Source organism: Empidonax traillii, unplaced genomic scaffold (assembly GCF_003031625.1).
Source record: "Empidonax traillii isolate 1590-97213 ecotype Southwest subspecies unplaced genomic scaffold, ASM303162v1 scaffold342:size1861417, whole genome shotgun sequence".
Classification (NCBI taxonomy): domain Eukaryota; kingdom Metazoa; phylum Chordata; class Aves; order Passeriformes; family Tyrannidae; genus Empidonax; species Empidonax traillii.
The window spans coordinates 1,148,699-1,174,485 of record NW_020955535.1 but is presented as its reverse complement, the minus strand read 5'-3'; the positions used below and the strand labels follow the sequence as shown (position 1 = coordinate 1,174,485).

General features: G+C 44.3%; 1 protein-coding gene across 6 annotated transcripts in view; it reads left to right on the top strand.

Moving 5' to 3' along the window:
* Positions 1-24,076, top strand: part of SLC45A4 (solute carrier family 45 member 4) — a 79,713-nt gene extending 55,637 nt beyond the window's left edge. For all 6 annotated transcript variants that reach the window (XM_027892240.1, XM_027892244.1, XM_027892243.1 and 3 more), the window contains 6 exons: positions 17,891-18,079; positions 19,997-20,176; positions 20,291-21,366; positions 21,466-21,565; positions 22,496-22,707; positions 23,071-24,076. In XM_027892240.1, the coding sequence (XP_027748041.1) occupies positions 17,891-18,079; positions 19,997-20,176; positions 20,291-21,366; positions 21,466-21,565; positions 22,496-22,707; positions 23,071-23,439 (2,126 nt within the window). In that variant the 3' untranslated portion in view covers positions 23,440-24,076. The remainder of the gene's footprint in view (positions 1-17,890; positions 18,080-19,996; positions 20,177-20,290; positions 21,367-21,465; positions 21,566-22,495; positions 22,708-23,070) is intronic.
* Positions 24,077-25,787: the final 1,711 nt, after the last annotated feature.

Here is a 25,787-nt window from a genome sequence, read left to right as displayed (position 1 = left end):
AGGGCTGAGACCTGTGGACTGATAGAAGCAGGTCACACTCCAAGGCAAAGCAAACTGTATAAAAACAGACACTGTTAGCAAAGGATGGGGGTTTAAAAGTAGTTTTTTTTTATTTCACTGTCTGTTCTTCAAATCCTTTTTTTGCTCCAGCGATGGACATTTTAGTCTATGATTTGTTGGAAGAGCTTGAGGCTTCCGAAAAGAATCACTCTCTAAGAAGGAAATGCACATTTCTATCCTCATGTAGCTGCTTCTTCCTACCAGTAAGTCTTTCCTGTCCAGCATGCTGCCTCCTTTTTGTCTGGAGTAGCCAAGGTTTAGGAGAGACCAGACTGTTTGGAGTGACTTAGGTATGCATACTTTGAGATCTGTGTTCTCCTCCTCTCCCAAATCTCTCCTCTCCTGCTCCAAGGAGATCCAGTAAAGCAGCAGAAATAAGGACTTCTACAAGCTAATAGCAGTGAACTGGTTATGGACTATATTAAAGTAAAATATATTTTTTATTTTAATTTGGATATCAGCCAATATCTTCTTGTTTTTTCACTCTGTTGTAAACATGCATTTAACTTCTCTTTTACCCTTGGGTCACTGAACTGACTTGAAATTCTTTCCTCCCACACACGGTGGACCCACCTTTTTTGTTTCAGTCAAGGCAAGCCAGCAGGTTTTCTGCTGCTTTCAAGGGCAGTTCTGGAGTTGAAATGGGCACAGTTGGGCATTCAAGGGGCAGTCAAGGAACTGCAGGATCCTTGGATTTTTACTAAGATTTTCTTTGAGTAGTAGGGAAAGGATGGGGGAAGTAGGGAGAGACTTTGACCTCCTGGAAATGAGTGGTTTTAAACACAAGTTATGCAACCTTTTTCTGAGCCTAAACCCATCCTCTTTGTCTGCTTTCCATCCCCATCTCTTTATACTCCTGTCTCAAGACCCTCATCTAGAGCAGGATGGCAGGTGAAGCTGTGAATGCACCTGCAGAGTTTTTCAGCTCAGGGTTTGAGTTTGACCCTCGACTGCGCCCGAGAGGTAACTTTGCCACAGCAATAACACATGAAACACGATAGTGCTTCCATGCTCTTTATTACAGAGTAATTGGCACCAGGGCACTTTTCCAGCAAGCAATTGCCTGTCCTTTACTATAAAAAGAAACCTTTCAGCTCTTGGATGGGGTTCTGGTGGCCGAGACTTGCGGATGCAGAGCGGAGCTTTGGGTGCCCAGAACTGAAACTTGCAGCCCCAAGACTCAAATAAATGGGCGTCTGTTGGATGTGGATTGTGAAACAGGTTGTGAAAAGGGAATGGCTGAGGACTGCTCAGTGAACAGGAGTCTTACTTTTCAAGGAAATAAAATTAAAGCCACTTTTGTAAATGAAAAGAATGTCGACAGGCTCCTGCCAGCTCCTGTAATGCTTTAATAAAGGATTGTCAGATCTGCAGCCCCCTGAGCTCTGTTCTCCTCAGCCTCCTGTGTGCTTGTTGCAACAGTCCTTCTGTTATGATGCCCTGTTGGGATCCCCTTTAATAATCCTCTTTTCACCAAACAACAGTTGAGGAATTTTCAGATATGCTTCCTGCAGGCTGTTTTGCGAGAAAATACTGGAAATGTTTTGTGCTACTGATTCAGTTTGATGATAAAATTAATACAAGTCCATTTAACTAAAGAGGGGAAACCCGTGTCATAGATTGTATTTACATTGGCTTGGCTAAATCCCTTGTCACTCCATAAACATCTTCCTCCCTCTGAAGTCTGGGTACAAAGCAGCACAGGTGCAGATTTTTCCATAAATAGGTAAACCAACACGGTATTAACACTTGGTGATTTTCAGCTGGAGCCTCAAGGTGGATTTTTTTCGCAGTGTTGTAGATGCAGAGCATGAAAACTGAACATGGCCTGGGTTTACACAGAAATAAATTGAATTTGAAAGGGGTTCATCAGACAGAGGAGTATAACCTGGCCATGATGAGAATGACCTGGAACCCTAAACTCTGGAAAAAGTAGATGGCAAAGGGCAGGGAAAGTCTTTTATTTGGGGGCAGTGCTGGGCAGGTACTGGCTGGGGAGAGCGCTGGAACGCTTAGTGAGTGCTGCTCAACCTGGTATGTGATTCCACCTGTGCTTTAAAACTAAGGAGAGATTTGAATCCTTTCCTTATTGTCACCCCTCATTTAGGGGAACAGCCCTGATTCCCATTCCCAGTGCTGGAGAGGATGTCTGGCAAACGAGGTTTCCCCCTTCCAGCAGCTGCCCTTGGAAATTGTTCTACTTTGTGTAGAAAAGCATCAAAGTTCATGAAAGCACAACTTCTAAATAGCTGCTGTCCCTGTTTATGGTGAATCCCGATGTGAAGTAGCTGCTTTACAAAGTTGTTCCAATCTTGAAATGCCCCCTTGTCCATGTACTGCTCTGAAAAATAAAGATTTGGATGCCTGGACCCTACTTGGGCCTGGCTAAACAGAAGGATTTGAGTCTGAGTTTCTGTTATTTCTAGGGAATGGGGACTCCTGGGTGACAGTTCTCTACAGCAAAGTTAGGGGCCATCTCACCAGGCTTTTGGGGTGAGGGCAGAGCTTCCACAGTCAGCTCCAGAAGCCTCCACACACTTCCAGAGCAGACTCCTTTTTTCCTGTGGAGGTGCTGATATGGAGAATGGTGAACAGAAAGGCTCAGTCCCTGCAGTGGCCTGGTTCTGTCCTTGGTGTCAGCTCTGTTTCTGGCAAATGTCCCATCAAGAGGCACTACTCTTGTATAAGTTCTGTTCACATCATCTTAACCTGAGATTTCTCTCCCCCCCTGGATCCCACTGTCTGTTCTTTCTGGCTCAAGTGATAAACTGAGCTGGATCATTTTCTATGTGTTCTCATGTATAGACTGTATAAAAACATGAATTTCCTGCTTTTATCAGTTGTGCTGCTTTATAAACAATGGTCTTTCACTAATTCAGTCTATCAGAATTGAGCTCCCCCCCTTCCCCCAGGATAATCCACAAATTCCAAAAATATCCTGCTGGCTTTGAAGGAACTCTTGATCTGGAAGTGTTTTAATACCTCTTACAAATGTTATAACTGGACACTTCTGGAAAGTAGAGTATTTCTTTGGAGAACGGAGATCAAGTTCATGCCCTTCAGAGTTCACGTAGGTTGGCAGGAAAATAAATATTAAATTACATATTCCAGAACTAGTATTAAAACTTTGACACTCCAGGAGAAATCTTAACAAATCTAAACCCAACAAAGTGCCTTGGGTATTCAGATAAATGATTGTTTACAGGGGGTTAATTAGTTTTAGTGGAGACAGTTGCAATATTCACTGTTTTCTTTGCCTGATTTGGAAAGTCAGGCATAGTGTCCTGCCAAGCCAGACATTTTCTGGCAATGGGGAGTCATTACAGGCATGCCTGCTGTCCTATATGGCCTGCATCAGGTGACTTCAAAATGATTGTTTATCATACTCAGATGCAAATTAAACAATTTAAGCAGCGATGGGAGGTCGCTGCAGCCTTGCAAATGTCTCAACTGCTGTTTTGTTCCACAGAAATGAAGAGCAGAGGCCTCGTGCTCTGCTCCTTTTTTCTCCCCTTGAGTCGTTATTCTGTAAAACTTTACGAAAGTAGGTTTCTGGTTGCTGGATTTTGGTGTCAGCTTATCACCTCTGTAGAGGTTCTGCATTTCATCTGCCTTTTTAGAAAATCTGCTTATACAAAGGGGTTTTTCACTAAGGGATATATTCCTGATTATTAGTGCCTCTGCAACACAGAATCCCAGATTGATTTGGGTTGGAGGGAACTTCCCCAAGACCATCCTATTCCAACCCCCTGCCACAGGCAGGGACACCTTCCACTATCCCAGGTTGCTCCAAGCCCCATCCAACCTGGCCATGGACACTTCCAGGGATGGGGCAGCCACAGCTTCTCTGGGCAGCCTGTGCCAGGTCCTCTCCACCCTCACAATTAAGAATTCCTTCCCAATATCAAACCTAAACCCACCCTCTAACACAAACTAAGTGATGCTTTCTTAATACTGACTTTAAATAAGAGCAGAACGAAACTTTGTAGCAGCTCTGAAATGAAAACTGAACTTGAATGTTTTTCCTCTTCTTTCCTTCACGACAAACAGAAGTGTGCCAGAAACACAGTTTTCGAACCCAAACTGGGTAACATCTCAGAGGTCATCCCTGGGGCCTGGGGAGAGCAGCAGTGTTGACACCCCTTCCCCAGGGACTTTGGGTCCCCCCAGTACAGACACCCTGTAACCGTGGAGAAGCTCCTGGAGTGTGCGGGGGAGCTTCCAGGATATCTGGGGACAGCATGAGAAAATGACATTATGTAATCACTCGAAAAGCTGAGGGTGGCTCTTTCTCTGTAATTTAATTAAGGAATAGTCTAACAAGTGCTCCCCCTTCTCTCGGTTAGTCAAAGTCATGGGTCATAAATCTCGTGCCAAGGACTCCGTTGGATCACAGCGTGTGCCAGAGGTTATGGAGATAAATGAAGAGGAAGGTTATTTTTCTGCACTGTGTTTTCTTACCCTGTTGGCATGGAAAATGTCTTCAAATGTTTTTAAGCTGTAACCTTCAGGAGAGGAGTTTGGTACAACTTTCCCTTCGTCAGATATGAAAGGATTGCCAAATTCAATCTTGAAAATTATTGAGGTATTCAGGTTCTTTGTTGGATGACTGGATAATGCTGTGTTTCTGACTACACCTGTGACCTATAGAACTTATGTATATATGTATATATAATATGTAACATATATGCTTAACATATAAAATAATATATACATGTGTATATAATATATAAATCATTCCATTCCTTTGTAAGTTTAAATCACCAGAAAAAGGTTACAAGCAGAGTGATGTAAATGAAAGCTGCTTTTTACAATAGGATAAAAATATTTGTGTGGTTGTTGGAAAAGAGTTCTGTTCTGCTTTATTCCCAGTGGGGCCTAACTCTCATAATTTGCACAACTGGAAAGGAAATGTTTGCTGTCTCATTGGCTGGTGTGCTCTGCTTATTTGACTTCATATTTTACTACTATCAGTTCCAGTTATTGGGTTCAAAGTGACTCCATGGATCTCATTATCCTTCACATAGAAATGCAGTTGTATAATTTTTAAACAGCTCAGTGAGGGTGGAGGAGCCACTTCTCTGGGACACAGTGAGTGAGTTAATTTGGAGTGATGCCTGAGACTCTGCTCTAGTTACCAAAATTTCCTATGTGTGTAACTTTGTAGTGTGACCCTGCAAGCTGAAAATACTAAGATCAAGGTTTTTATTTAACTAGAGTTTAGAAGACTTCAATGTGAAAGCAGCTCTGCTTTTAAATCTCTCCTGTCCACGTGTAGAACGTGTTCCATGTAAATTAATGTTCAAGCCAACACATGCAAGTGTAGGAACGTTTGAAAGTTAAAGGCAGGCTCCATAAACACCAACACTGTCTAATCAGCCCCAAAATTTCATCTCAGAGGAATATTTTCTATAATGCTTCACCCACAAGGCAGGTGGTTGATGACATGAATACCTATAGGGGAAATACACTTTTTTTGTGGGGACAAACCCTCAGCTGATTAAAACTCTCTGTCTCACAGTCCTTAACATCTAGAGATTAAAACCACTGGTGGACTGCAGTGTTTTTGCTGGAGCAATGGTCTGCATGGAAAGCTCTGCCTGCAAACTCCAACCTGCAGTTCATTTGTTGAAGCAAACAGGGAAAAGCACTAATAGGATTTATGTTCTGCTTGATATAGCCACATGAGGAATTAACCTCAATAAAGGCGACTGCGTAGAGGAATGCAGTTTCTCTTTAGGAGCTTAGTATGGGTTATTTGCAGAATTCCTCTGTTGCTGGTTTTTTTTAAGCATACAATGAATAATGAGTTAGAGGAATCAGCGTGTTTCTTTATGTATTCATTTGTATAATTCAGCAGCACTTTTAGAACAGCAAATAATTTAAAAGCAAATGTCGTGCTACCATTCTCTGCTGAACTTTTAGCTGGTAGAGCTTCCCAGTAGCACAGTCCTGACTGAAGTGATCCCAGGCAGAGTGTTTATTCCTGGCATAAACAAACCTATAGTCCAAAAGCCTTTAGAAAGGCCAGAAGGTTGATTTTTCAGCGTGTTAACAATTAACAATACACTTTTTGTTAGCCTGTTATGGGAATGGTGCCTTTTTGGGAGGCTTTGAGTATTGAAAAGGGGAGTAAAGCACTTTGAGACCTCATGATGACAATGGCCTGAGGAGTGTAGGTAGGATCCATTCAGCTTTTTTTCCCCTTCTGGCATTTTGGGCATTTCTAGCTGGATAAAAAAAACTTACTTTTAGAATAGGAAGTGTCTATTGCGTATCTATAATGTTTATTCGCTATTTTTTGTGTTGGGTCAGGCAGGGTAATTATAGAAGGAGCTGCTTGTACCATCCACTGACCCTTAAAAGGACTATGAAAATGTGATCCTGGATGAAATGTAAAGATCAACTGTCTGGTCAGTAATCCTCAGGAAGGTGAAGGTTCTCAGATGGTGTCTGTAGGGTTACACAGGCCAAGAACCACCTCCTTGAGTCACTGCTTTCACAAGGCTTCCCAGAGTGTAGTCAAGCCTAAAAATCGGGGAAAGAGAGGATGACTTTTATCAATGTGCAGGGACAAGCTCCTCGGGTTTTACTCTCGAGGCTGCAAATGAACTGTTTTCCTTGCTGCTTGCAATTCAAGGGCGCAAATATTGTGCTGACCCAACTCTGTCTGGCTGCCTGCTCAACAAAAAAATACTTTTTTGGCTACCCTCAAGTCTGCTTGCCTTCCTTTTTCGAGTTCTGTTCCTGGATACGCTGCCCAGATGCCATGCTGGGCTATGTATATGCCAGTCATTTATTTGGCAGTGGGAACCAGATCCTTAATGATTCCCGAGGGCTTGGGGGTCACTGGGGTGGAACGGACACATCAGGGGTGAACTTGTGCTGCAGTGAATGGGAATTAATGTCCAGGTGATGCCTTCCAGCCCAGTGTTTGCTACAACAGTGGTTTAAAAGCCTCGAAGTGAGCGAGTCTCAGAAAATTTGGGAGGTCTGAGCTGTGCTCTTCACCTTGTCCTCACTCAGTTTTGTCAGTCAGGCTTTCTCCTCCACTCGGGGTCTGGGTAAAGCAGGGTGGGAGGGTAGACAAAGCTTCCCTTGGACACAAACTCCTTACCCTGTGGAGCAGAACAGGACCAGAGCTCCAGGGGCTCAGGCTGCACCTGGTGGTGCTGCTGGGCAGCCCCCTATTGAATAGGTCCCTGTGAAGCAAGTATGATTTTAATTGAAAACTTCTTCTAAAGGTGAAACTTTGTTCGTTAACCAGATTTTTTTTAGGCAGTGGGAGGGTTGGTTCAATCTGGGTTGAATACCCAGAGTTAGCAGTTCAGGTTTGGATCAACTTGGAGAAAAACAATAGGTGTTAACACGAGTTTTTGGTTAGGGTTTGACTCAGTTGTGTAAGTAGATGGTCATATTCCAGAGTATTAACGTGTTAATCACTGCAACAAAATCTCCAATGTTGAGTCACAGCACAGGTTGCTGGACAGATTTTCTGCTGTATGTGTAAGAACCTCTTGAGTTTGGGAATTCTGAAGGCATTCTGAACCCAAAGTGCCTTTGTTTATAAATGTGCCGATACTCTGGAAGCGGTGACGAGAAGCCCTATTGAGCTTTGGATAAACTGGGATGCTGCATATCTTCAGGCAACACATGTCACAGTAACTGATGTGTAATCTTGCAGCGAGAGGGGCAGGGAAGTGCTGCAGAGTTACGTAATGAACTGGGGCATCACGGACAGCTGATGCATTTTAATTACATCCCGTAAGGGCGAGGGAGGGATCAGCGCGGGGAAACGGCTCATTGATCGCCGCGTTCAAACCCGGGGCTGCGTGCATTTACACCCTTGGGAGTGATGGGAAAGGGATGCTGGTGGTGGGGGGTGTGTGTGTGTGTTTGTGTGTGTGACCTTTCAGTCCTTCTGTATCTGCAGCTTGCTCGACTGGCCAGCAACAGGAGAGACAGGCTGGGAATAAATACATTGACGTTGTGGAGTCAGCCTCGGGTGGTTCTATTATAGAGAACACAGCCTGTGTTTTTTCTGGAACAGGGAAGAAAGTTTTCAGCTTTTTATTTGATGTAAACACCTCTGTTATACCCTTAAAACTGCTCTGCAGTTGTGGTTAAAACGAAATATTTTTTTTATTCCTGCTGGTTCAGCCCACTGGAAGTTGCATCAGATTTAATCTATATTCCATTTCAGCTCGTTAAGCACTGTGATGCAAATTTCTTATTAGTCAAAGTGATGTATTTCTAAATATTGTTTAATAAGTGAGAGAGGAAGAAAAGTTAAAAACAAGTTTCCCAGGAGCCAAAAAGGATGGCACAGATAATCCCAAAAACTCATGTGAATCTGCTTCAGCAGTCGATAGGAGCACTTGGCAATGTTTTTCCTTGCTCTCTCTGGAGCTTATTTACCTGCTGCAGCATTGGGAAAGCTTGTTTGGCACTCTCAGTGTTTGTGCTTATAACGTTCAGCTTCTGGCTTAAGTAAACCTGGCACTTCTCACTGGTCTGAATGTACCCTGGCAAACAATAAATACCATGAGTTTGATAAGGATATAATTCCGTGGAACCTATAGGAATTGCTAATTAGCCATAATAAAAAAATCTGCAACAGCAGCTGATTCTTCATATGCATTGCCTCTGATTCCTCCTCTTCAGCAGCAGCAGGAGTAGCAAATAAATCAAATAATAGACATATATGCCAATATTGGATAAGGAAGTAGAAAACTGGATTGTTGTAAGGGCAGTAAACTAGAAGTAGCTTACTTCTACCTGAGTTACTACAGGTTACTCCCATGGAAGTAGGTTAGTGGGAGGGTTAGAAACTTTAAAATAAATAATTGAAGCTTTAAAAGCCGTACTTGACAGCATTTGTGATCATGCTAAAAGAAAAACCACATTTGCCTGCCTGTGGATCAGCCCTGGTGTTCTCTCTCTGCAGCCTCAAACATCAGCTGTTCTCAGGCTTTTGCTTCCCCTTTCCCCCCTTCCACACGTACCTTTCGCTCCCTTCTCCTCACATTCGCTTCTCTTTCCTGACACAGCACCATAAAACTGGGTTATAACCAGAAATTGTCAGGGAAGCCACATAAACCTTGCTACAACTTTGGCAGAAGGAGCAGAGCTTAATGAAACACTGACGGCTCCCACGGTTGCCAAATATGAGAAGGGGAGGACAGTTGTAGGAGGCTGAGAAGCAATAATTGAGCAGAGACAGAAAATGGGAGAGCTGGATGATGAAATCCTTTAAGAGGCCTGTCACTTATTTCCTTAATTCCATTTTCCAGAAGTGTTATTTAACCCACCGCGGTTGCTGCTGGTGTACTGTTGCATGGGGGATTTCAAAAGGCAGAAGAGCTCTGCCAGAAGGAGATATTACTCTTCTGCAGCTTAAAAACACCTCCAGAACTCTGGATGTGAAACACCACATGAATATTTCTGTACTGAGGCTGTTGAAGAGCAAGGGCTTTGTTTTATTACCAGTTTGGTTGGTCTTTCAAAACGGGTGGCTCTAGTCTAAGTGCAGACATGGGGTGTTAATAGTTTCCAAATTTTGGGAATTTATTTCTGCTGTAACAGTGTGACTTGTTTGCATCGAACTCCTGAGGAAATTTAGAATTTGAAATCCAAGTTTTAAGGAAACATTGGGCACTTCCACATCTCTAACGTAATGTCATCCATTTAATTTTCCTAATAATTATTTGTTCCTGTATCCCTAATGCAGATCCAGATTTTGTGTATAGTTTTGTCCTTGTGACAAGGAGTAGCTAAAGCAGAAATGTGGGTGCATTTTAAAGGCCTGCATGTGCTGTAAGAGGTTTGGATGCCACATCAGTGCAGGGAGCAGGTCCCTGTCCTGGAAGAGGTCTTCTCCCCTGCAAAGTGTCTCTTTGATCCTGTGGGTTTTTCCCAAGCATTCCAGGTGGGCTGCAGCTGTCTCGTGATGGTCGTTTTGGGAAGAATTTTCTGCATTGTGCCCTTGGATTTTAGTCCCTTTGAAGTACCAGGCTATTTATGTCCTTGTAATATTCCTGTTAATGATCTCTTCTCTTGATTACCACTCCCTCAGTGCTCATAACCCCATCCAAATGGAGGCATTTATCCCTCCACTCTCGTGTCCCAGAACAAATTCCTCTTATGCACAGAGCTAACCAGGAGGAGGAGGAGGAGGGAGAGGGGAGACTTCTTGCAAGTGGGTGATGTTTGTGCTCCAGAAAAGTGTGTTCAGCTGGCCGGGTGCAGGCACGTCCTCCTGCCTGTGAGATGTGTATAATGTGCTGACAGCTCGTGAATGTTGCAGGCTAAGCAGAAGAGCTCTGATTCAACAGGCTCAAGAGGAATTTCAGGATGTGACTTTTACCAGTGGGGAGACTGAAGCCACGGTTTTGATACTGCTCCTGTTTTGTGTGATGTTTATGCAATAGGTCGCTCCCGAGACACTGAGAGAATAAAGATGCCTGACAGCTTGCTGGGCAGTCATTTTAATGTACAAAGCCAGCAGCAGTGAAAAACTTCATTTTTGCTCTGAGCTCTTCTTCCTGAGCTTGTGCAAATAAATTGAGCCTTGTGATCACAAGTATCGATCAGTATAATTTTTCTCCAGTGTCGTCGTGCTGTTTGCTGCTTGTTCTGAGTGGCTTCTGAGCAAACGCTTGGCTTGAGCAAGTGTCTTACACAGGCTGGGCAGGAGTCAATGAGTGAAAAGCAAAATTTTCCATGTAAAAATCAAGTCCAGTATAGGGATTCATTTCTTCATCATTTCTTCTGCAAGATACTGTAACATTTGGGGTGCAAATTAGAGTCTGCCTTGTCTCCTGGGCTACCAGACTCTGATTTCAAGTAGCACTTTAAAATCATTTCCTTCTTAAAAGCTTGTACTCTCACTGCTCAAATCATGGTAATGGACACCTGGAGAAATTACTGTGCTTCTTCATATCCCTTCCCTGTTGGTCAGAATTCCTGTTTCAATCCAGAAGTTAAAAGGTGGATTCTCATGGGTGCAACAAACTCTACGTACAAGCGCTGACTGTACAGCAGTAGTGCTCAGACCACCAGTCAAGCCTATTCCCAGCGCTTTGGTTCAACATATATTGGCCCAGGAATGTTTCTTTTGGCAGCTTGGAGTCCCACACAAGCTCTAAGCCATTAAAAGCCTTAAAATCTGAGGGCAGATAGCAAGAAGCAAAGGATTTGTGGTCAAAAGTTTCACGGTGATGCAGTTGTCAAAATAGGCATTGCAGCTTGTTTGCAGTTTCTCTGGGGGACCCAGAGGGAGGTTGCCCAGAGAAGTTTTGGATGCCCCATCCCTGGAAGTGTTCAAGGCCCTGGGGCTCTGAGCAACCTGGTCTAGTGGAAGGTGTTCCTGTCCATGGCTGGAGGGTTGGAACGACCTGCTCGAGTTTGCAGCAGTTTCTACAATTTTGGTGTATAGGATGAAAAACAGATACCAGGATTCAAACTTCTCCACAGCTCTTTGACAAGCACTGGTTCTGCTTGCTACACTCCTTAAGAACACAGCCTAAACAAAGCAGCTTGTGTAAGCAATGCATTTTTAAACAGATCAATGTGGCACATTTTTAGCAGCACACAGTGTATTATACAGGGATGAAATTGTGGAGTAGAAAGTATTTGCAGGGCATGAACAACTTCTTGTGTTCGTTCAGAAATTTGTATGGTGTTTACTTAAAGTGTATAAACAAAGTCTCTAGGTGATGATTTCTGACAAATGAAAATAGGACCTTAGCATCCTATTCCCATATCAGATCTTATTGTTAAGCTTATAAAGAACTATTTTTCCCCCAATAGAACTTATCAAAAAGAGGTTTTGAATAGAAACTGCTGCATGTGACTTAATCTTTCTTCCATGTAACTCGTGACCTCACGCAGCCCTTAGACTGATGGTGACACAGTGAGCATTTCCTGTGAACCGTGAGCAGTGCTGGTCCCACTATTGTTGGGCACTTTTTTTGTCTGGGAAAAAACAAACCCTTATTTACTAGAAGCCAGTGTCCTGTTTGTTTGTAGCTGGCTGGGAAATGCCATGTTACAAGGGTCTCAGTGGCAGTCATAGCTGCTCACAGAAGCTGTTGTTGTGTTTTGCTCTTTTTCTCACTGATTTGTATGAGACTTTGGAGTCTGCCTTGTGACCTGCTCCACATTCAGTTCACAAATACTAACTCTGTTTATCCAATATGTTTTTTTCCTCCTTGGTGTTTCCTCAGATTAGCTGTCAGTAAAAGGCTAAATAATAATCCTCCAGTGTGGTTGTTTTGTTTTTTTTTTTAATTCCTCCCCCACGAGGCCACTGGGATGCTTTTTCAAGCTGGCCGATGGTAGTTTTGCTGCAAGAGCTGCTACCTGGCAAGGCAAGTGTGGTGGTGGAAAATTACAGACAAAATAAAGGAACAGCATCAAACTGGTAATGGGATGCAGCTGCTTTGGCCTTCCAGTCTGTATGTGAGTCTCGGCAGCCTTTGGTGAAGGCACATGCTGCGTGGAGCCGCTCTTGGCCATACAAAATCAGTCCCAGCCGAGCTGCAGCCTGTTCCAGGGGGGTGCAGCAGCTCTCAGCAGTTCGGACGTTTCACGTTTGGCTGCAGGAGGCTGTGGCAAGGCTGTCACGTGGATGGCAAGCTCCTGGCTGTGCAGTGCTGCCTTGAAATCCAGTCAAAAGCAGCATCCCTGCATCTGTTGCGCACGTCAGAGCCAAGTTATTTAAAATACACGCTCCATCCGAGTCCTTGCCACTGGATGGGGGCGTCAGAAGGAACTTCTTGGTGTCAAAACATTCCCTCTATCCCCACATTTCTGCTTATTGTTGTCTTGTCCTGGCTCGGCTGCCTTCTGAACTGTCTTCCTATTTTAAAATATTGCATAAAAGGATGAATTTCTGTAGGTGTAGCAGCATATATATACAGAGAAAGGACATGTAATTACCTTCCCCAACTTTCTAAAGCCCTTGCAGACAGAATTTCTATAAAGTTTCATTATTGGAGCTCCAGAAAACCTCTGGAAGACTTGGTTTTTTTCTGTTATTTATACACACACACACACACATATATACACACACAATCTCTTTAAGTGTTTCAGTTTTCAGTCTTGTTTCTTTTGCTTCTCCTGCCAAACCACGCACGCCAACCTTAATATGCATATCATGTACGCAGACATTCGAGATACTAAAACCAGAACAGCCTCTTTTAAGGGAAAAAAACAGTATTTTGGGGTTGGAGTTCTCCTTGTCTGTCTGGAACTTTGTGATTTATATGAAAAAGTCTAGCACTAAAGCTGCTGTTGAAAGGATTAAGGTCCTGTAGGCTCTGCCAGCACCAAGTGTGAATTTTAGGAAGAACATCTGCGGGGTACGTTGTGAAGTCTCACTTTGTGGGGCAGTGGGGGTCACACTCCGTGCCTTGGAAAGCCCTTTCCTGGAAATCTCATGGGAGAACAGGGCTGTGAGCTTTAAAAAAAGTCTTGACTTCCCACAGCAACAGTGCACAGACATCAGTTGACACCTAAATCTGTACAGAGAGAAAAGGCTCTTCTGGGCATCAGAGCTGTCAGAGCTTTGGTGGACTGGGCAGACTGAGCTTACCAATGACACATCTCAACTTCTAGATACAGAGAGCAAACACTAAAGGGAACTCTGGATAACTCACTTCACTTCCCAATTCAAAAATGATTGCTCTGTCTGCCTGTACATTGCTCAGGTGAGGAGTCTCAGACAGGTTCAGGAGGGAATTCTGCTAGCAAATTAATTTTTCTTATACTGCTCTAATTTAGCTTTCACGAGCACCCCTTCCCATCAGGAATCTTCTCTAACCTCATCCCATAGTTTTCCACTCAAGTAATCAACTAAATTCTGATGTGAGGACCTCACAGTTTACACACTTACAGTAAAGCCATACACTTAATAAATTATAACTGCTTCGAATTCTGCACCCACTGTATGTAAAACACACATAAAGTGATTTTATAAACTGCTGGCTTACACTTGGAATGCAGATTGTAAGAGCCCTGCCACTTGGGAAGGAAGCAGTCCTATGGCATGGCTTCTCCAGCAGGAGAAAAGGCAGGTTGTGCTCATATTGATGATTCCCATTGCACAGCCTGTGGGAATGGCTCGTGTTTCACTTGAAAGTTATCCCTTTCCTGTTTACTTGGGGGAGCACTCAAAAGCTTTTTAGAAATTCTTCCGTTTTTCTTGGCATGGGGCTCTTAATTCCTGTATGGATTTTTATTGTGGCCTCTTTTTTACTAGATATGGATATTTCGGCTGCTAACGAGTAGTTCAGTAAAAAAAATATCCAAGTGGTTTGGCTAAAGAGAGATCTCCAAACATAATGTTTGTGGGGTTTTAAGTGTCCTTTTTACCCTTCCATAAAAGCTACATCCATAGCTCTGTTCTGAGATCACTGAGATTCACACCTTTTGCAAAGTAAGCCATTTTCACTGTAAATATTTAGGTGTAGGATTTTATTTATAATATTTGGATGTTAGGAAGATCACCCTTTTCAATCAGTGAAAATAAAGCCTTCCCAAAAAAGCATTTCAGTCCCTTTCCTTTGACTCACACATGGAAAGGTAAAAATCCTTGATTTTAGGCATGTAACAGAGGTTGGGTAAAAACCCTTCTTTCCTTTCTTTGGCTGGCCTGTAAAATCAAAGCAGAATGCAGACCTTAATCTGATTTTGAGTTATAACATGCAAAGTTGATCTTGAAAGTACTTGAAGTCAAGCACTGAGTGTTTTTAAACAATTTTAGGACATTTTTATGACAGTTAACTGTGGCTATAAAGCATTAAAAAAAAACACCTATCTGTCCAGTTTAGAAATGTTCAGGTTTTACAGTTGAAGGAGAAATATTTGTAAACAGTTTTTAATTCTCTGCAGATGCCGTTTCGAATCATCATTTCATATGGATTATGTGGTTCCAGAATTGTTTTTGCTAAAGTTTCTGTCCACCACAGGGAAGTGTCATTGCAGACTGGAGACAAAGTGGTGGCCTCAAGGACAGAGGGACAGGGAGCTGTGCCAGCCCCTGGTGTCCCTGGATATGCCCTCTCCTATTGCTTCTCCCTCGTGTACCAGAGTTTCCTTGTTGTTTCTGCTCAGAGTCTCCATTAAAATGAGTTTATTGTCTCAATGGATGTTGGAATGTTAAAAGAGAATCTCTTAATTATGTTCATTTTTCTGATATCTGTCTGTTTAAGGTTGTTTATTCATGTAGGATGAGGCTTGTAACGTGGGTGACAGAGCTCTTGCCAGCCCTCACCCCTGTGTTTATTTAAAGCCACTGTGTGATTTACTGCAAAACCTTCCCAACATCTACCAAGTGTTTATTGATGGATGAGCTCGATTGAGACGCCCCAGCTCGTAATTCACAAGTCACAACATAATTCAGCAAAGGAATGTCTGCTTTCAGCACACAGCGCAGTGATACGACATCGAGTTGTTCCAGATGTTGGTGATCCCTCCAATAAAGATCCCTGACGTTGGTTCAGCTGCAACTCCTCACTTGGTTTAAAACAGACTCTGCAGTGACTTTGGCCTCACACAGTAGCAACCTCTGGTGCTTAACCACTGCTCCCAGGATGGCTCTGTGGAGGCAAAGTGGGATGAGTATTTACACGTTGCCTTTTTTTCTGTGTCCTGTAGAAAAAAGAACTCACCCTGAATGAATCATACCCAGCCCACCATTGAGTTTAACTTTCCTTGAACCAAATGTTGCCTCTTCCCCATCATTAAATATTTTTTTAAGCACCCCCTCCCTGTGAATTGTGCCAGCTCAGGCATTGATGAGCATCAGCATCCTCATCCTGGAGCAGGTGAGGGGCCATTTCAGCAGTGCCTGAACCTGCTTGTGTGCTTGGGAAGCTGTTAAACTTGGTGAAATATAAAAGGAATTAAATTGAATTAAAAACACAGGGACATGGAAGTTTTCCCTGCACTTTTACTGGAACTGCTGGCTTCCTGACCTGCACCTTTGCTGGGGATGGTGCTCATGAAGAGAAGCTGGGTGGTGCAAACAAATACTGGGGTCTGGAGGGACAGTGCCAACACCTGTGGCTTCTTGAGCAGGAGTTTTAAACCTAATATGGACACACAGACAGAGGTGTGTCTCAGGTAAAGCTTCCATGTCAGCCAAGACATCACCAGACTGTAGGAAAAGCTGAGCAGGAGTGGTTTGAACCGTGATGGTGCCACCTGTACAAACCCAACCTGTGCAAAAGGAGTCAGTAGTTAAATGGTAAGTGCTGATGGGCAGTATCAGCCTCCCAGTGCAGGCCTGGAACAAGGAAAGGTGGCTGAATCATGGTACCATCCCCCGTGGCAGGGGGTTCATGGCATGTTTGGTCCAAAAACACAGGTGGGGCAGTTTCAGAAGGAGCAAGTCTCTTCCAAAAAGTCTGTACTCATCAGGGCAGCTGCAGCCATCCACTTGTCCATTAGCCAGAGTTGAGTCAGATCACACAGACCTTGGCCTCAGACCTGGATTTCGAATTCTGATGGTGAAACTGGTTATTTATGCCAAAAAAATAGCTTATTTTCCTATCATTTAATCTCTGTATCACCACACAGCATGCAGCACTCTTGGAAAAATCAGATTTATCTCGTGGAAGAAGTCAGCATTGCTAGTCAAGATTTGGTGGTACTTTAAACAGCAGGAGATTAGACTTCCAAATTTGCAGCAGAGGCTATTCTGGGCAGGGATTGGTATAATCCTGTGTGGTAATGGATGCCTCAGTGTGCTGAACAGGGAGCACAAGGTACAGGTTGATCTCTCCAGAGAAGGTCAAATGCTGCTCACTCTCACCATATATGGGTTTGAATAATAAATGGTTTTCCTTCCTGGGATAAAGACACTGAGTTTTTCTGTCTTGGCATCAGTTGGACTGCAAGGAATGGATTGTTTTGTTTGTAATGCTTTGCTAAGAAACACGTCAGAGTGGTTACCTGCCCTGTGCTGATAAACGGCAGGGAGGCAGAGCCCCAAGGAGATGGTGCTGTGGGCCAGCCTGCCATCTGCAGGCCACTGCTGCCGTGCTGGGGACGTGGACAGCAGGGCTCTGGGGGCCCTTTAATCTCCAGAAATTATTATGTGTAACAAGCTGGTTTTTTTCCTAATAAATGCTATGTAATAAATCCAAGTTTTTCCCATCCCATCCCACCCCTAGTCACCTGCATTCTTAAAAAAAAAAAAAAAACACAACCAAGTATAGTAGAGATCAAAAAAAAACACAACCAAGTATAGTAGAGATCAACAAACCTCCTCTAGAAGTTGATGAATAATTGCTAATTGGTTTTTTTACTATCTGTTGTTCGCTTTCATAAATTAATATTTTTGTGCTTAGAAATGGGACATTTCATATGACAGTCAAATTCTCTCCATTGTTCTCAGTCCATTAAATGTTTATGGGGGGTGGCCTTAGATGAACAGCACCACTATAATGTTCAACTGTTGAATCTTTAAAGTTTTGTTGAGAAGGGAATATGTTTATATGACAGACAGGTGACTTCCAAGCACCTCAAAATACTTGTTTTTGTAGTCCACAAATGGTTAGTGGATTCATTAGTTTAAATATTCTGATTGTTACCTTCTTATCGCCCGGGTATTTGAAGGATAAATGATCTGTACTTTCCTTAGCTGTTTTATTAACCATTGCTAAGAAATCTCAGCTGAGGTTTTAATCTGGGAGAGAATTCACTGTAGGTAAATTCCTGCTCAATTTACAGCTTTCAAAGGTATAACCAAATTCCCTGTTTAAAGTGAAAACTCCGGTGTGCCACCACATAACCCTTTGGTCGCTTTTTGTCTCCGTTTCAGGTCTTCCTGAACAATACTACAGCCTCACTTGGTTCCTCAGCCCCATCCTGGGCCTGATCTTCACTCCGCTCATCGGTTCGGCCAGTGACCGCTGCACCCTGAGCTGGGGCCGCCGGCGGCCTTTCATCCTCGCCCTCTGCATTGGTGTCCTCTTTGGAGTTGCACTTTTCCTTAATGGTTCTGTGATAGGTAAATAACAAGGAAAACTCCCCTGCCTGTGTCTCCTAACACACCTGCTTTAAGGTTGCAGTGTAGGAGGTGGAGATAATGTTCCGCAGTTGGCATAGCTCGTATTTAATGCTAAAATCAGGAGAGATCTCCACAGCCTTGCACTTGAGCTTTATCCACCTTGCGTGGTTTTATTTTCACTCACAGGTTGCCGTGCTGAGCGTTGTGCAGTCGTGGCTGTTACTGGTAGCACAGTGTTATTAATACAATGGTTGCCAGAATAATGTTTGCAGTCGCTGAGACGAATTTGGTCGATCCTTGACATGGGAAAATCGTAGCAACCTGTTCACAGGGAAATGTTTCCTGTTGTGATCCGTTTTCCCTTTAATGCATATCTGGCAACACATCCTGTTTCCAGCATTATTTCAGAAATTATCTTTTCACTTTTTCTTGTGCTTTTCTTAGACCCAGTATTGAAAAAGTCCAGAACACAGTTAATATTTGTTTATCAAAAACCATGTGGGAAAATAATTTTTCCTGATCCCCCATCAAAGCTGGTAAAAATAGTTTCCCTTGAACATAGTTTACTACAGAATTTAATCTACAATCTCATTGTAAATTTAGTGCAGGAGAGGTGACAGCGAGTACCTTTGGGGAATTGTTTACATCATGGTTGGACTGATGGAAACGAAAGGAACTTAGCACCTAACAACATCCTCTTGGCTCTCTTTTTTTGGGTTAGGTGCAGCTCTATTGTGAAAAAGTTAAAGTAATTGAGGGAAATGAGTGGAACATTATCTTGGCTCAGCTTGTTAAAGCCAGACTGGGATGCCGTATGATGGGTTTGATTTTTCTACAAAGTGCAGTGAACAAACTATTCAGATAAATTACGCTTAGCTTATGCTTTTTTTAATTTACCCAAACAATAAATATTATTTGCTTGAATTGCTATCACGTGTCCCAGGGGAACAACTGAACTCTTGCTGTCTCCTGCACTGTTCAGGTTTCCCACAGCACTGACACCATTAGTGTTTTCTGCTGTAGGGCTCAGCTGAGCCTGGAACACTTAATAAACTTCTTTAGCCTTCAAAGGACTTGGTATAAATGAGAATTGAATATGCAGGAATCAGCACTTGAGATTCAGATGATTTTTGGTGCCTTAGCGAGTTCATCTCCTTCCACAGTCATTTTCATCAGTTACACTAATGGTTTTATCAGAGCCTCGCACGCGTAACTTCTAAATCTCTCTGATTCAAGTAATTCATGCTTTTGTCACTGGTTCATCTCATGACAAATGATCCAGCTCTACACTAATGCTGCCTTTCTACTCCTCAGACAAAAAGCATTTCATCCTGTGCTGGCAACAGAAGCTGACTGATGCTTTTTGCAATGCAAAATACCTTCATGTTGCTTCATCCTTAAAAGTTTTGCTTACAAAAAGGGATCTAGAAAATGGGAATGTTTAAGAAAAGCAAAGAGAGAGAGGTGAAGGGGTTAAATTTCAGTTTATCCTGGGGTACTGTGACTGCTGCATGTAAAGCACCATGTCAGGAATGCTGTCAGCAGTGCAGCTACCCGTGGTTGTAACTAACAGGTGAAATATCTCATTTTTGGTGTTTCCCCTCTCCCACCATACCTTTTAGAAAAACAGCCTTCAGCAGTTGAAGGGAAATACATGGGAGGAATATGAAATAATTTAAGAGATACTTCAGAAATAACATTCTGAAAAATAAATGTCAGTCTTAGGGAACATAAGAACATACTTTGTCTCAGACCTTCCGTGACGCCAGAGAGCTGAAATTGCCGTTTTGCTCCTTTGTAAAGGAATGTTTGCAGCCAGCCTGGTGGCCACCTCTCTCTTAAAGAGTCAAACTTGCTCTTAGGAGTTTTCCCTTTTTTGGAATGACATGCCCAGATTCCTCTCCCGTTTCCCCTCAGGTCTGGCTATTGGTGATGTCCCGGACAAGCAGCCCATCGGAATAGTCCTCACAGTGCTCGGTGTGGTGGTGTTGGATTTCTGCGCTGATGCCACTGAAGGGCCGATTCGGGCCTACCTGTTGGATGTGGTGGACAGTGAAGAGCAAGACATGGCCCTTAACATCCACGCCTTTTCAGCTGGTATGGACTTAGCTGAGATGTTTTTGGCAGCAGATCAGTCTTCCTGATGACCAAGTTGGGACTGAATTGATTTTTCCTGAACTGACTTTTTTTTTTTTTTTCTCTTTTCCACAGGCCTTGGAGGAGCAATTGGTTATATGTTAGGAGGGCTGGACTGGACACAGACCTTCTTGGGTGGCATTTTTAAATCTCAACAGCAAGTCCTTTTCTTCTTCGCAGCCATTATTTTCTCTGTCTCCGTTGCTCTCCACCTTTTCAGCATTGAGGAGGAGCAGTACAACCCTCAGCAGGACAGGATCGATGAGGAAGGAGACACGCTGTCCAGCGTCAAATTCAGCGGCAGTCTCCCCCCTCTGAATCGACTGAATGTAATCAGCGAGGAAGAGCCGTATGGAACTTCCATGTTCCACGACGAGGTTCAGTCAGAGCATGATCTCAATATGGAGTTCCTGGAGGTGAACATTGTGAGAAGCAAGAGTGACTCGGTTCTGCACATGCCGGATGCCACGCTGGAGATCGAATCGGAGCTGCTTTTCCTGCACGACATCGAACCCTCCATTTTTCAGGATGCTTCGTATCCAAACACTCCCCACAACACAAGCCAGGAGATCATGAAGTCCAAACTCAACCACCTCTCAGCTTTCCTCAGGGACAGTGAGAAAGAGGAGGAGATGCTGCTCGATAACCGCTTAAACGAAGACAAAGTCCCAAACGTCAACGGCTCCCTACCGAAAGAGTTCCTCAACGGGCACGCCAGGATAGGCATGAAACAATCCAGCACTTGCAACTCCATGCGGAGGCGGCGGCACATGTTCTACCGGCAGCCGTCCTACACCTTCTCCTACTACGGCAAGATCGGCTCGCACCGGTACCGGTTCCGCCGCGCCAACGCCATCGTGCTGATCAAGTCCTCGCGCAGCATGAACGACATCTACGACATGCAGAAACGGCAGCGCCAGCGGTGCCGCCACCGCAACCAGAGCGGCACCACCAACTCCAGCGGCGACACCGAGAGCGAGGAGGGCGAGACCGAGACCACCGTCAGGCTCCTGTGGCTGTCCATGCTCAAGATGCCGAAGGAGCTGCTGAGGCTCTGCGTCTGCCACCTCTTGACTTGGTTCTCCATCATCGCCGAGGCCGTGTTCTACACGGATTTCATGGGGCAGGTCATCTTCCAGGGCGATCCGAAGGTGAGGGGGCAGTTCCCACGGGCAGACCCGCCTGGGGTTCCTGATTTCTGAGGTGTGCTCGGTACAAGACAGCAACATTTGTGTTTGTGTCTGTTGCAGGCCCCTTCCAACTCGACTGAGCTGCACGCCTACAACGCTGGGGTTCAGATGGGCTGCTGGGGGCTGGTGATATATGCTGCTACTGCTGCTGTTTGTTCGGGTAGGAGACTGCACCATCTCACAGTAGAATGCACCCAAAGCATGTATTTACTAGAATACATGAATTTTAGAGTCATAGATTATCATTACCTGGAAGGGACCGAGGATCATTAAGTCCAACTCCTGGCCCTGAAATAGTTTTTGCTTCAGTCTGCACCCACCTCCTTGTTTGGGGTGAAGGACATCCGGGAAAAGCATTTCACGTGGTCATGAGGGGAAGGGCTTCTTTAAGAATCAATATGAAAAAGTTCCTCCAAATGTAGAGGTGGAAAAATGAGCAGATGGTGAAGTGGCACAAAGCGCAAAATGAAATCAAAGGATATTGAGTGGCATTTAGCGAGTCATCAGGAAACTGAAGTCATGCTTGGTAGAAGATTCAAGCATATGTTAGGAGGGTTTTTGCAAAGACTGTTTTTAAATCAAAATTATAAATATGTATTTCTGAAAGTCATTCTGCAGATAATTTGGACTTGGACTAGACTCTGAAATTGAGAGTTTTTGCCAAACTTAAATTCTGCCTTTTGCAGCACGTGTGCAGGCACGTCTGCACAGCTCAGTGGGGACGGGCTGCTGCTGAAGCAGGAATTCATCCCGGGCTGTGCTGCTCAGGGAACCCAAATATGCACCCGAAAACTTCAGTGACTAAACTGGGATTTAAGGGGAAATGACCTCAAGTTGAAAGAGAGGAGATTTAGATTAGGAAAAGAATGTTTACTGTGAGGGTGGTGAGGCCCTGGAACAGGTTGCCCAGAGAAGCTGTGGCTGCCCCATCCCTGGAAGTGTTCAAGGACAGGTTGGATGGGGTCTGAGCTCTAGAGGAAGGTGTCCCTTCCCATGGCAGAGGGGTTGGAACGAGATGATCTTTAAGGTCCCTTCCAACCCAAACCATTTTATGATTCTATGATTTCTGTTTCATTCTCTGTCTCTGCAGCCTTATTGCAGAAATACTTGGACAACTATGACCTGAGCATAAAAGTGATCTACATCCTGGGCACGCTGGGTTTTTCCCTGGGCACTGCAGTGATGGCCATGTTCCCCAACGTGTACGTCACTATGATAATGATCAGCACGATGGGAATAGTGTCCATGAGCATCTCCTACTGCCCCTATGCGCTTCTGGGACAATACCACGAGATTAAACAGGTATGTGGAATATTTGAGTCATTCTTGTTTCTCGAGTCATTCACGTTTCTTCTTTGGGATTGGGAGGGGGGATTCCTTTTTATAATTACAATTCCCACCAAATGTTTCATGTAAATCTTTTTTTTAAAAAAAACCTAAACTTGGACCTGATTTGTGCCAAAGTGACCCAGCAAATACCTGCCTCACGCTGCAAGGTGAGGAGGCTGTTGATTGAGTAGGTGTTTCTCTGGAGTTGTGATGCCACAAGGAGGACGTGAAGTCACCCACAGGCACGAGAAATTCGAGGAAGGCTCTGGCGTTTTGATTATTTGCTTTCAGCCATTGTTTTACCTCCCCTAACACACTTCTCGCCTTTTCCCCCAGTACATCCACCACAGCCCCGGGAACTCGAAGCGAGGGTTCGGCATAGACTGCGCCATCCTGTCGTGCCAGGTTTACATCTCCCAGATCCTCGTGGCCTCCGCGCTCGGCGGCGTGGTGGACGCCGTGGGCACCGTCAGAGTCATCCCCATGGTGGCTTCCGTGGGGTCTTTCCTGGGGTTTTTGACAGCCACCTTCTTGGTGATTTACCCCGAAGTGAACGAAGAGCCAAAGGAAGAGCAGAAAGGACTGGGCCCTCCAGAGGCAGCCGAGGGTGGTGGCGGCAGCGCGGGCGCGGAGAAGCCGACGGTGCTGAAGCTCACGCGCAAAGGAGCCGCGGCCGCCGAGCCCGAGGGCGAGTCAGCCGTGTGAGCCCCTCGCTGCTCACCCACATTCCAAGGAGGTGCAGGTGCAGGATCAAGAACTCTTGTTGGTTTGGTTTTTTTTGGGGTTGTTGGTTTGGGTTTGTTTTTTTTTTTTTTCCAGGTTAAAAAAAAAACAAAACAAAACAAATTAGGACCTTCACTACTCGTAGCTAAAATCTGCAGAAGAAGAGGCAGTTTCGTGCAAAAAGTGTAAATGAAGTTCTGTAGTCCTTCCTCTAAGGTTTGAGCGGGTCGCTCGGATGCTGATTGCTTTCTCCACAACTTAGAGACGTCATTTCTGAACACTTTTTTTATTAAGAACACATTTAGATTTCGAGTAAGTTTTATTAATCTGCATGAGACTCACAGTGTATACAATTAGCAGTTAGGAAAAAAAATTTAAGTTTTCGGCTGTTTTTAAACTAACGGAAAATGGAAGCGATCTCCACCCTCTAGTCTCTTGCCATTCTTTTTGTCTGAACATTTCAGATTTCACCAGTGTAATACCCGAATCAAACGCTCAGACAACGATCAGTTTTTTTTTCAGGAGCATGGTATTACTGGTCTGACAGCTACTTTGATTTTAGACTTCATGTTTTTGTTAGTGCAATTACTACAGAACCCTTTGATTTTGCAATTATTTTCACGAAAAGCGAAAGCGATTACTGCGGTTTCTGAGAAACTGCCGTGAATTCTTTTTTCAGTCATAACTGTTCACAGCCACTCCCAAATCTGCTGCTCTTCGGGGGGAGGGTGTCACTGGGTGCTGGATTTCAGCCCTGGATGGAAGGAGCAGCAGCTGGGAGAGGTGACCAGCACTCACAGGTTTGTTTTTTTTTTATCACAAGTGCTGCATTTTATGAATGTCGTTGGAATACGCTGTGACAATTCGTAGCTGGGAATTCTACGTGCTGTGGTGAACTCGGGGGGGTTTTCTTGGCATTTAAACCTGATCATCTCTGGATGAAGCTGCCACGGAGAAAGGGCGTCTCCGATGTCAGCTTCGTGGGAGGGGGCGTGCGGATTCTCTTCCGTAGGGAAAGGAAGTCGTGGATTAATTGCACTTTTTATGATCCTTTAACCTCGGGGCTGGGAAGCGCCGCAGCCGAGGTGAAGGCACGGGGTCAGTACAACAAGGTGAGCCCAAGGCCTACCTCTGTCACTTTATGGCATAGTCTGGGTGTATAAAAAATCTCTGTCAGAAACAGGTTTTTTTAGGCCTTAAAATTCCAGTGTTGCTGTTCCAGTCCCTGTGTTGGAGGAATTGTAGGCCGGAGCTCTCCCGAGCTGCGGTTCCGGTGTCGTCAGCGCATCCTCCTGCCCCCCTTCCGTGGTTCAGGACACAGCTGCAGTGCAAAGACATTCTTCTGGGAAGAGCTTGCAAGAGTTGTGCTAGTCTGATTCAAAATAAGTTTGGATCACTATCCAGCAGCCAACTTAAAGCAACTTTTGAAACCAAACTTCCGTTTGTCCTTTGTCAGAAGAGTTTGTGACGCTCTGGACTCGTTTTGGGGTGGGCCCCCAGGCTGCCCTCAATCCATGTGCTGGACAGACACATCACAGAGCGGTGTGACATTCCTGCTGCCTCAAACTCCTCCTGCTCCAAGACTTTCAAATGCCTGTGTCAATCATGCTGCAATCCAGGTGAAGAAGCTCTGTTTCAAACTGAGAAGCTGTTTTTAATACATTACTTGAATCGTCCATGTGTTTGAGAAATGGATGTTTGGGTGTATTTGAGGGCTGGTGTCCCTGCCAGATTCCTGGTGGCATCCGTGGATTTCTCAGCTGAAGGCTTCCAGTCAGCACCAATGGCCTCTGCTGTCAAGGGTGACATCATGAAGTTCTGAAGTACCTGTGATCACACAGGACTTAGGGGCTGTTTTTTTAACAAGTATCTTGAGAAAGTCTTCTTTTGTCCTTTGGGAGGAATATTTTTTTTATCCAGAACACGACCTGTGAACTGTGTTCAGCCAGGGGAGCGATACTGCTGAGGGGTGTGAGACCTTACTGGAGAAATCAGTCATGAGAAATCCTTGAACTGAACTTGTGCCGTGAATTTTATCATCTCAGTGACATTTGATATATTCTGGTCATGTCCCACCCTAGGACTGGCATCTGTGTGAGTTACACACTTTAAAGTGGCTTTAATGGCTTAGTTTTGAAGATTCCTGAAGATTCTGCTTTCTGTTAAATGACCTCTGACCACTACTCCTCATTTTAATCTCTCCTGCTGGAAAGGGTCTTCAGTTTAAAAAACCTGCATCCTCTGACCGGTGCCAGCCTTACCCTTTCCCCAGGAGTCCCACGGATCAGCCTGGATCAAATTGCTGGTTACTCCACATTGCACCTTCTAAG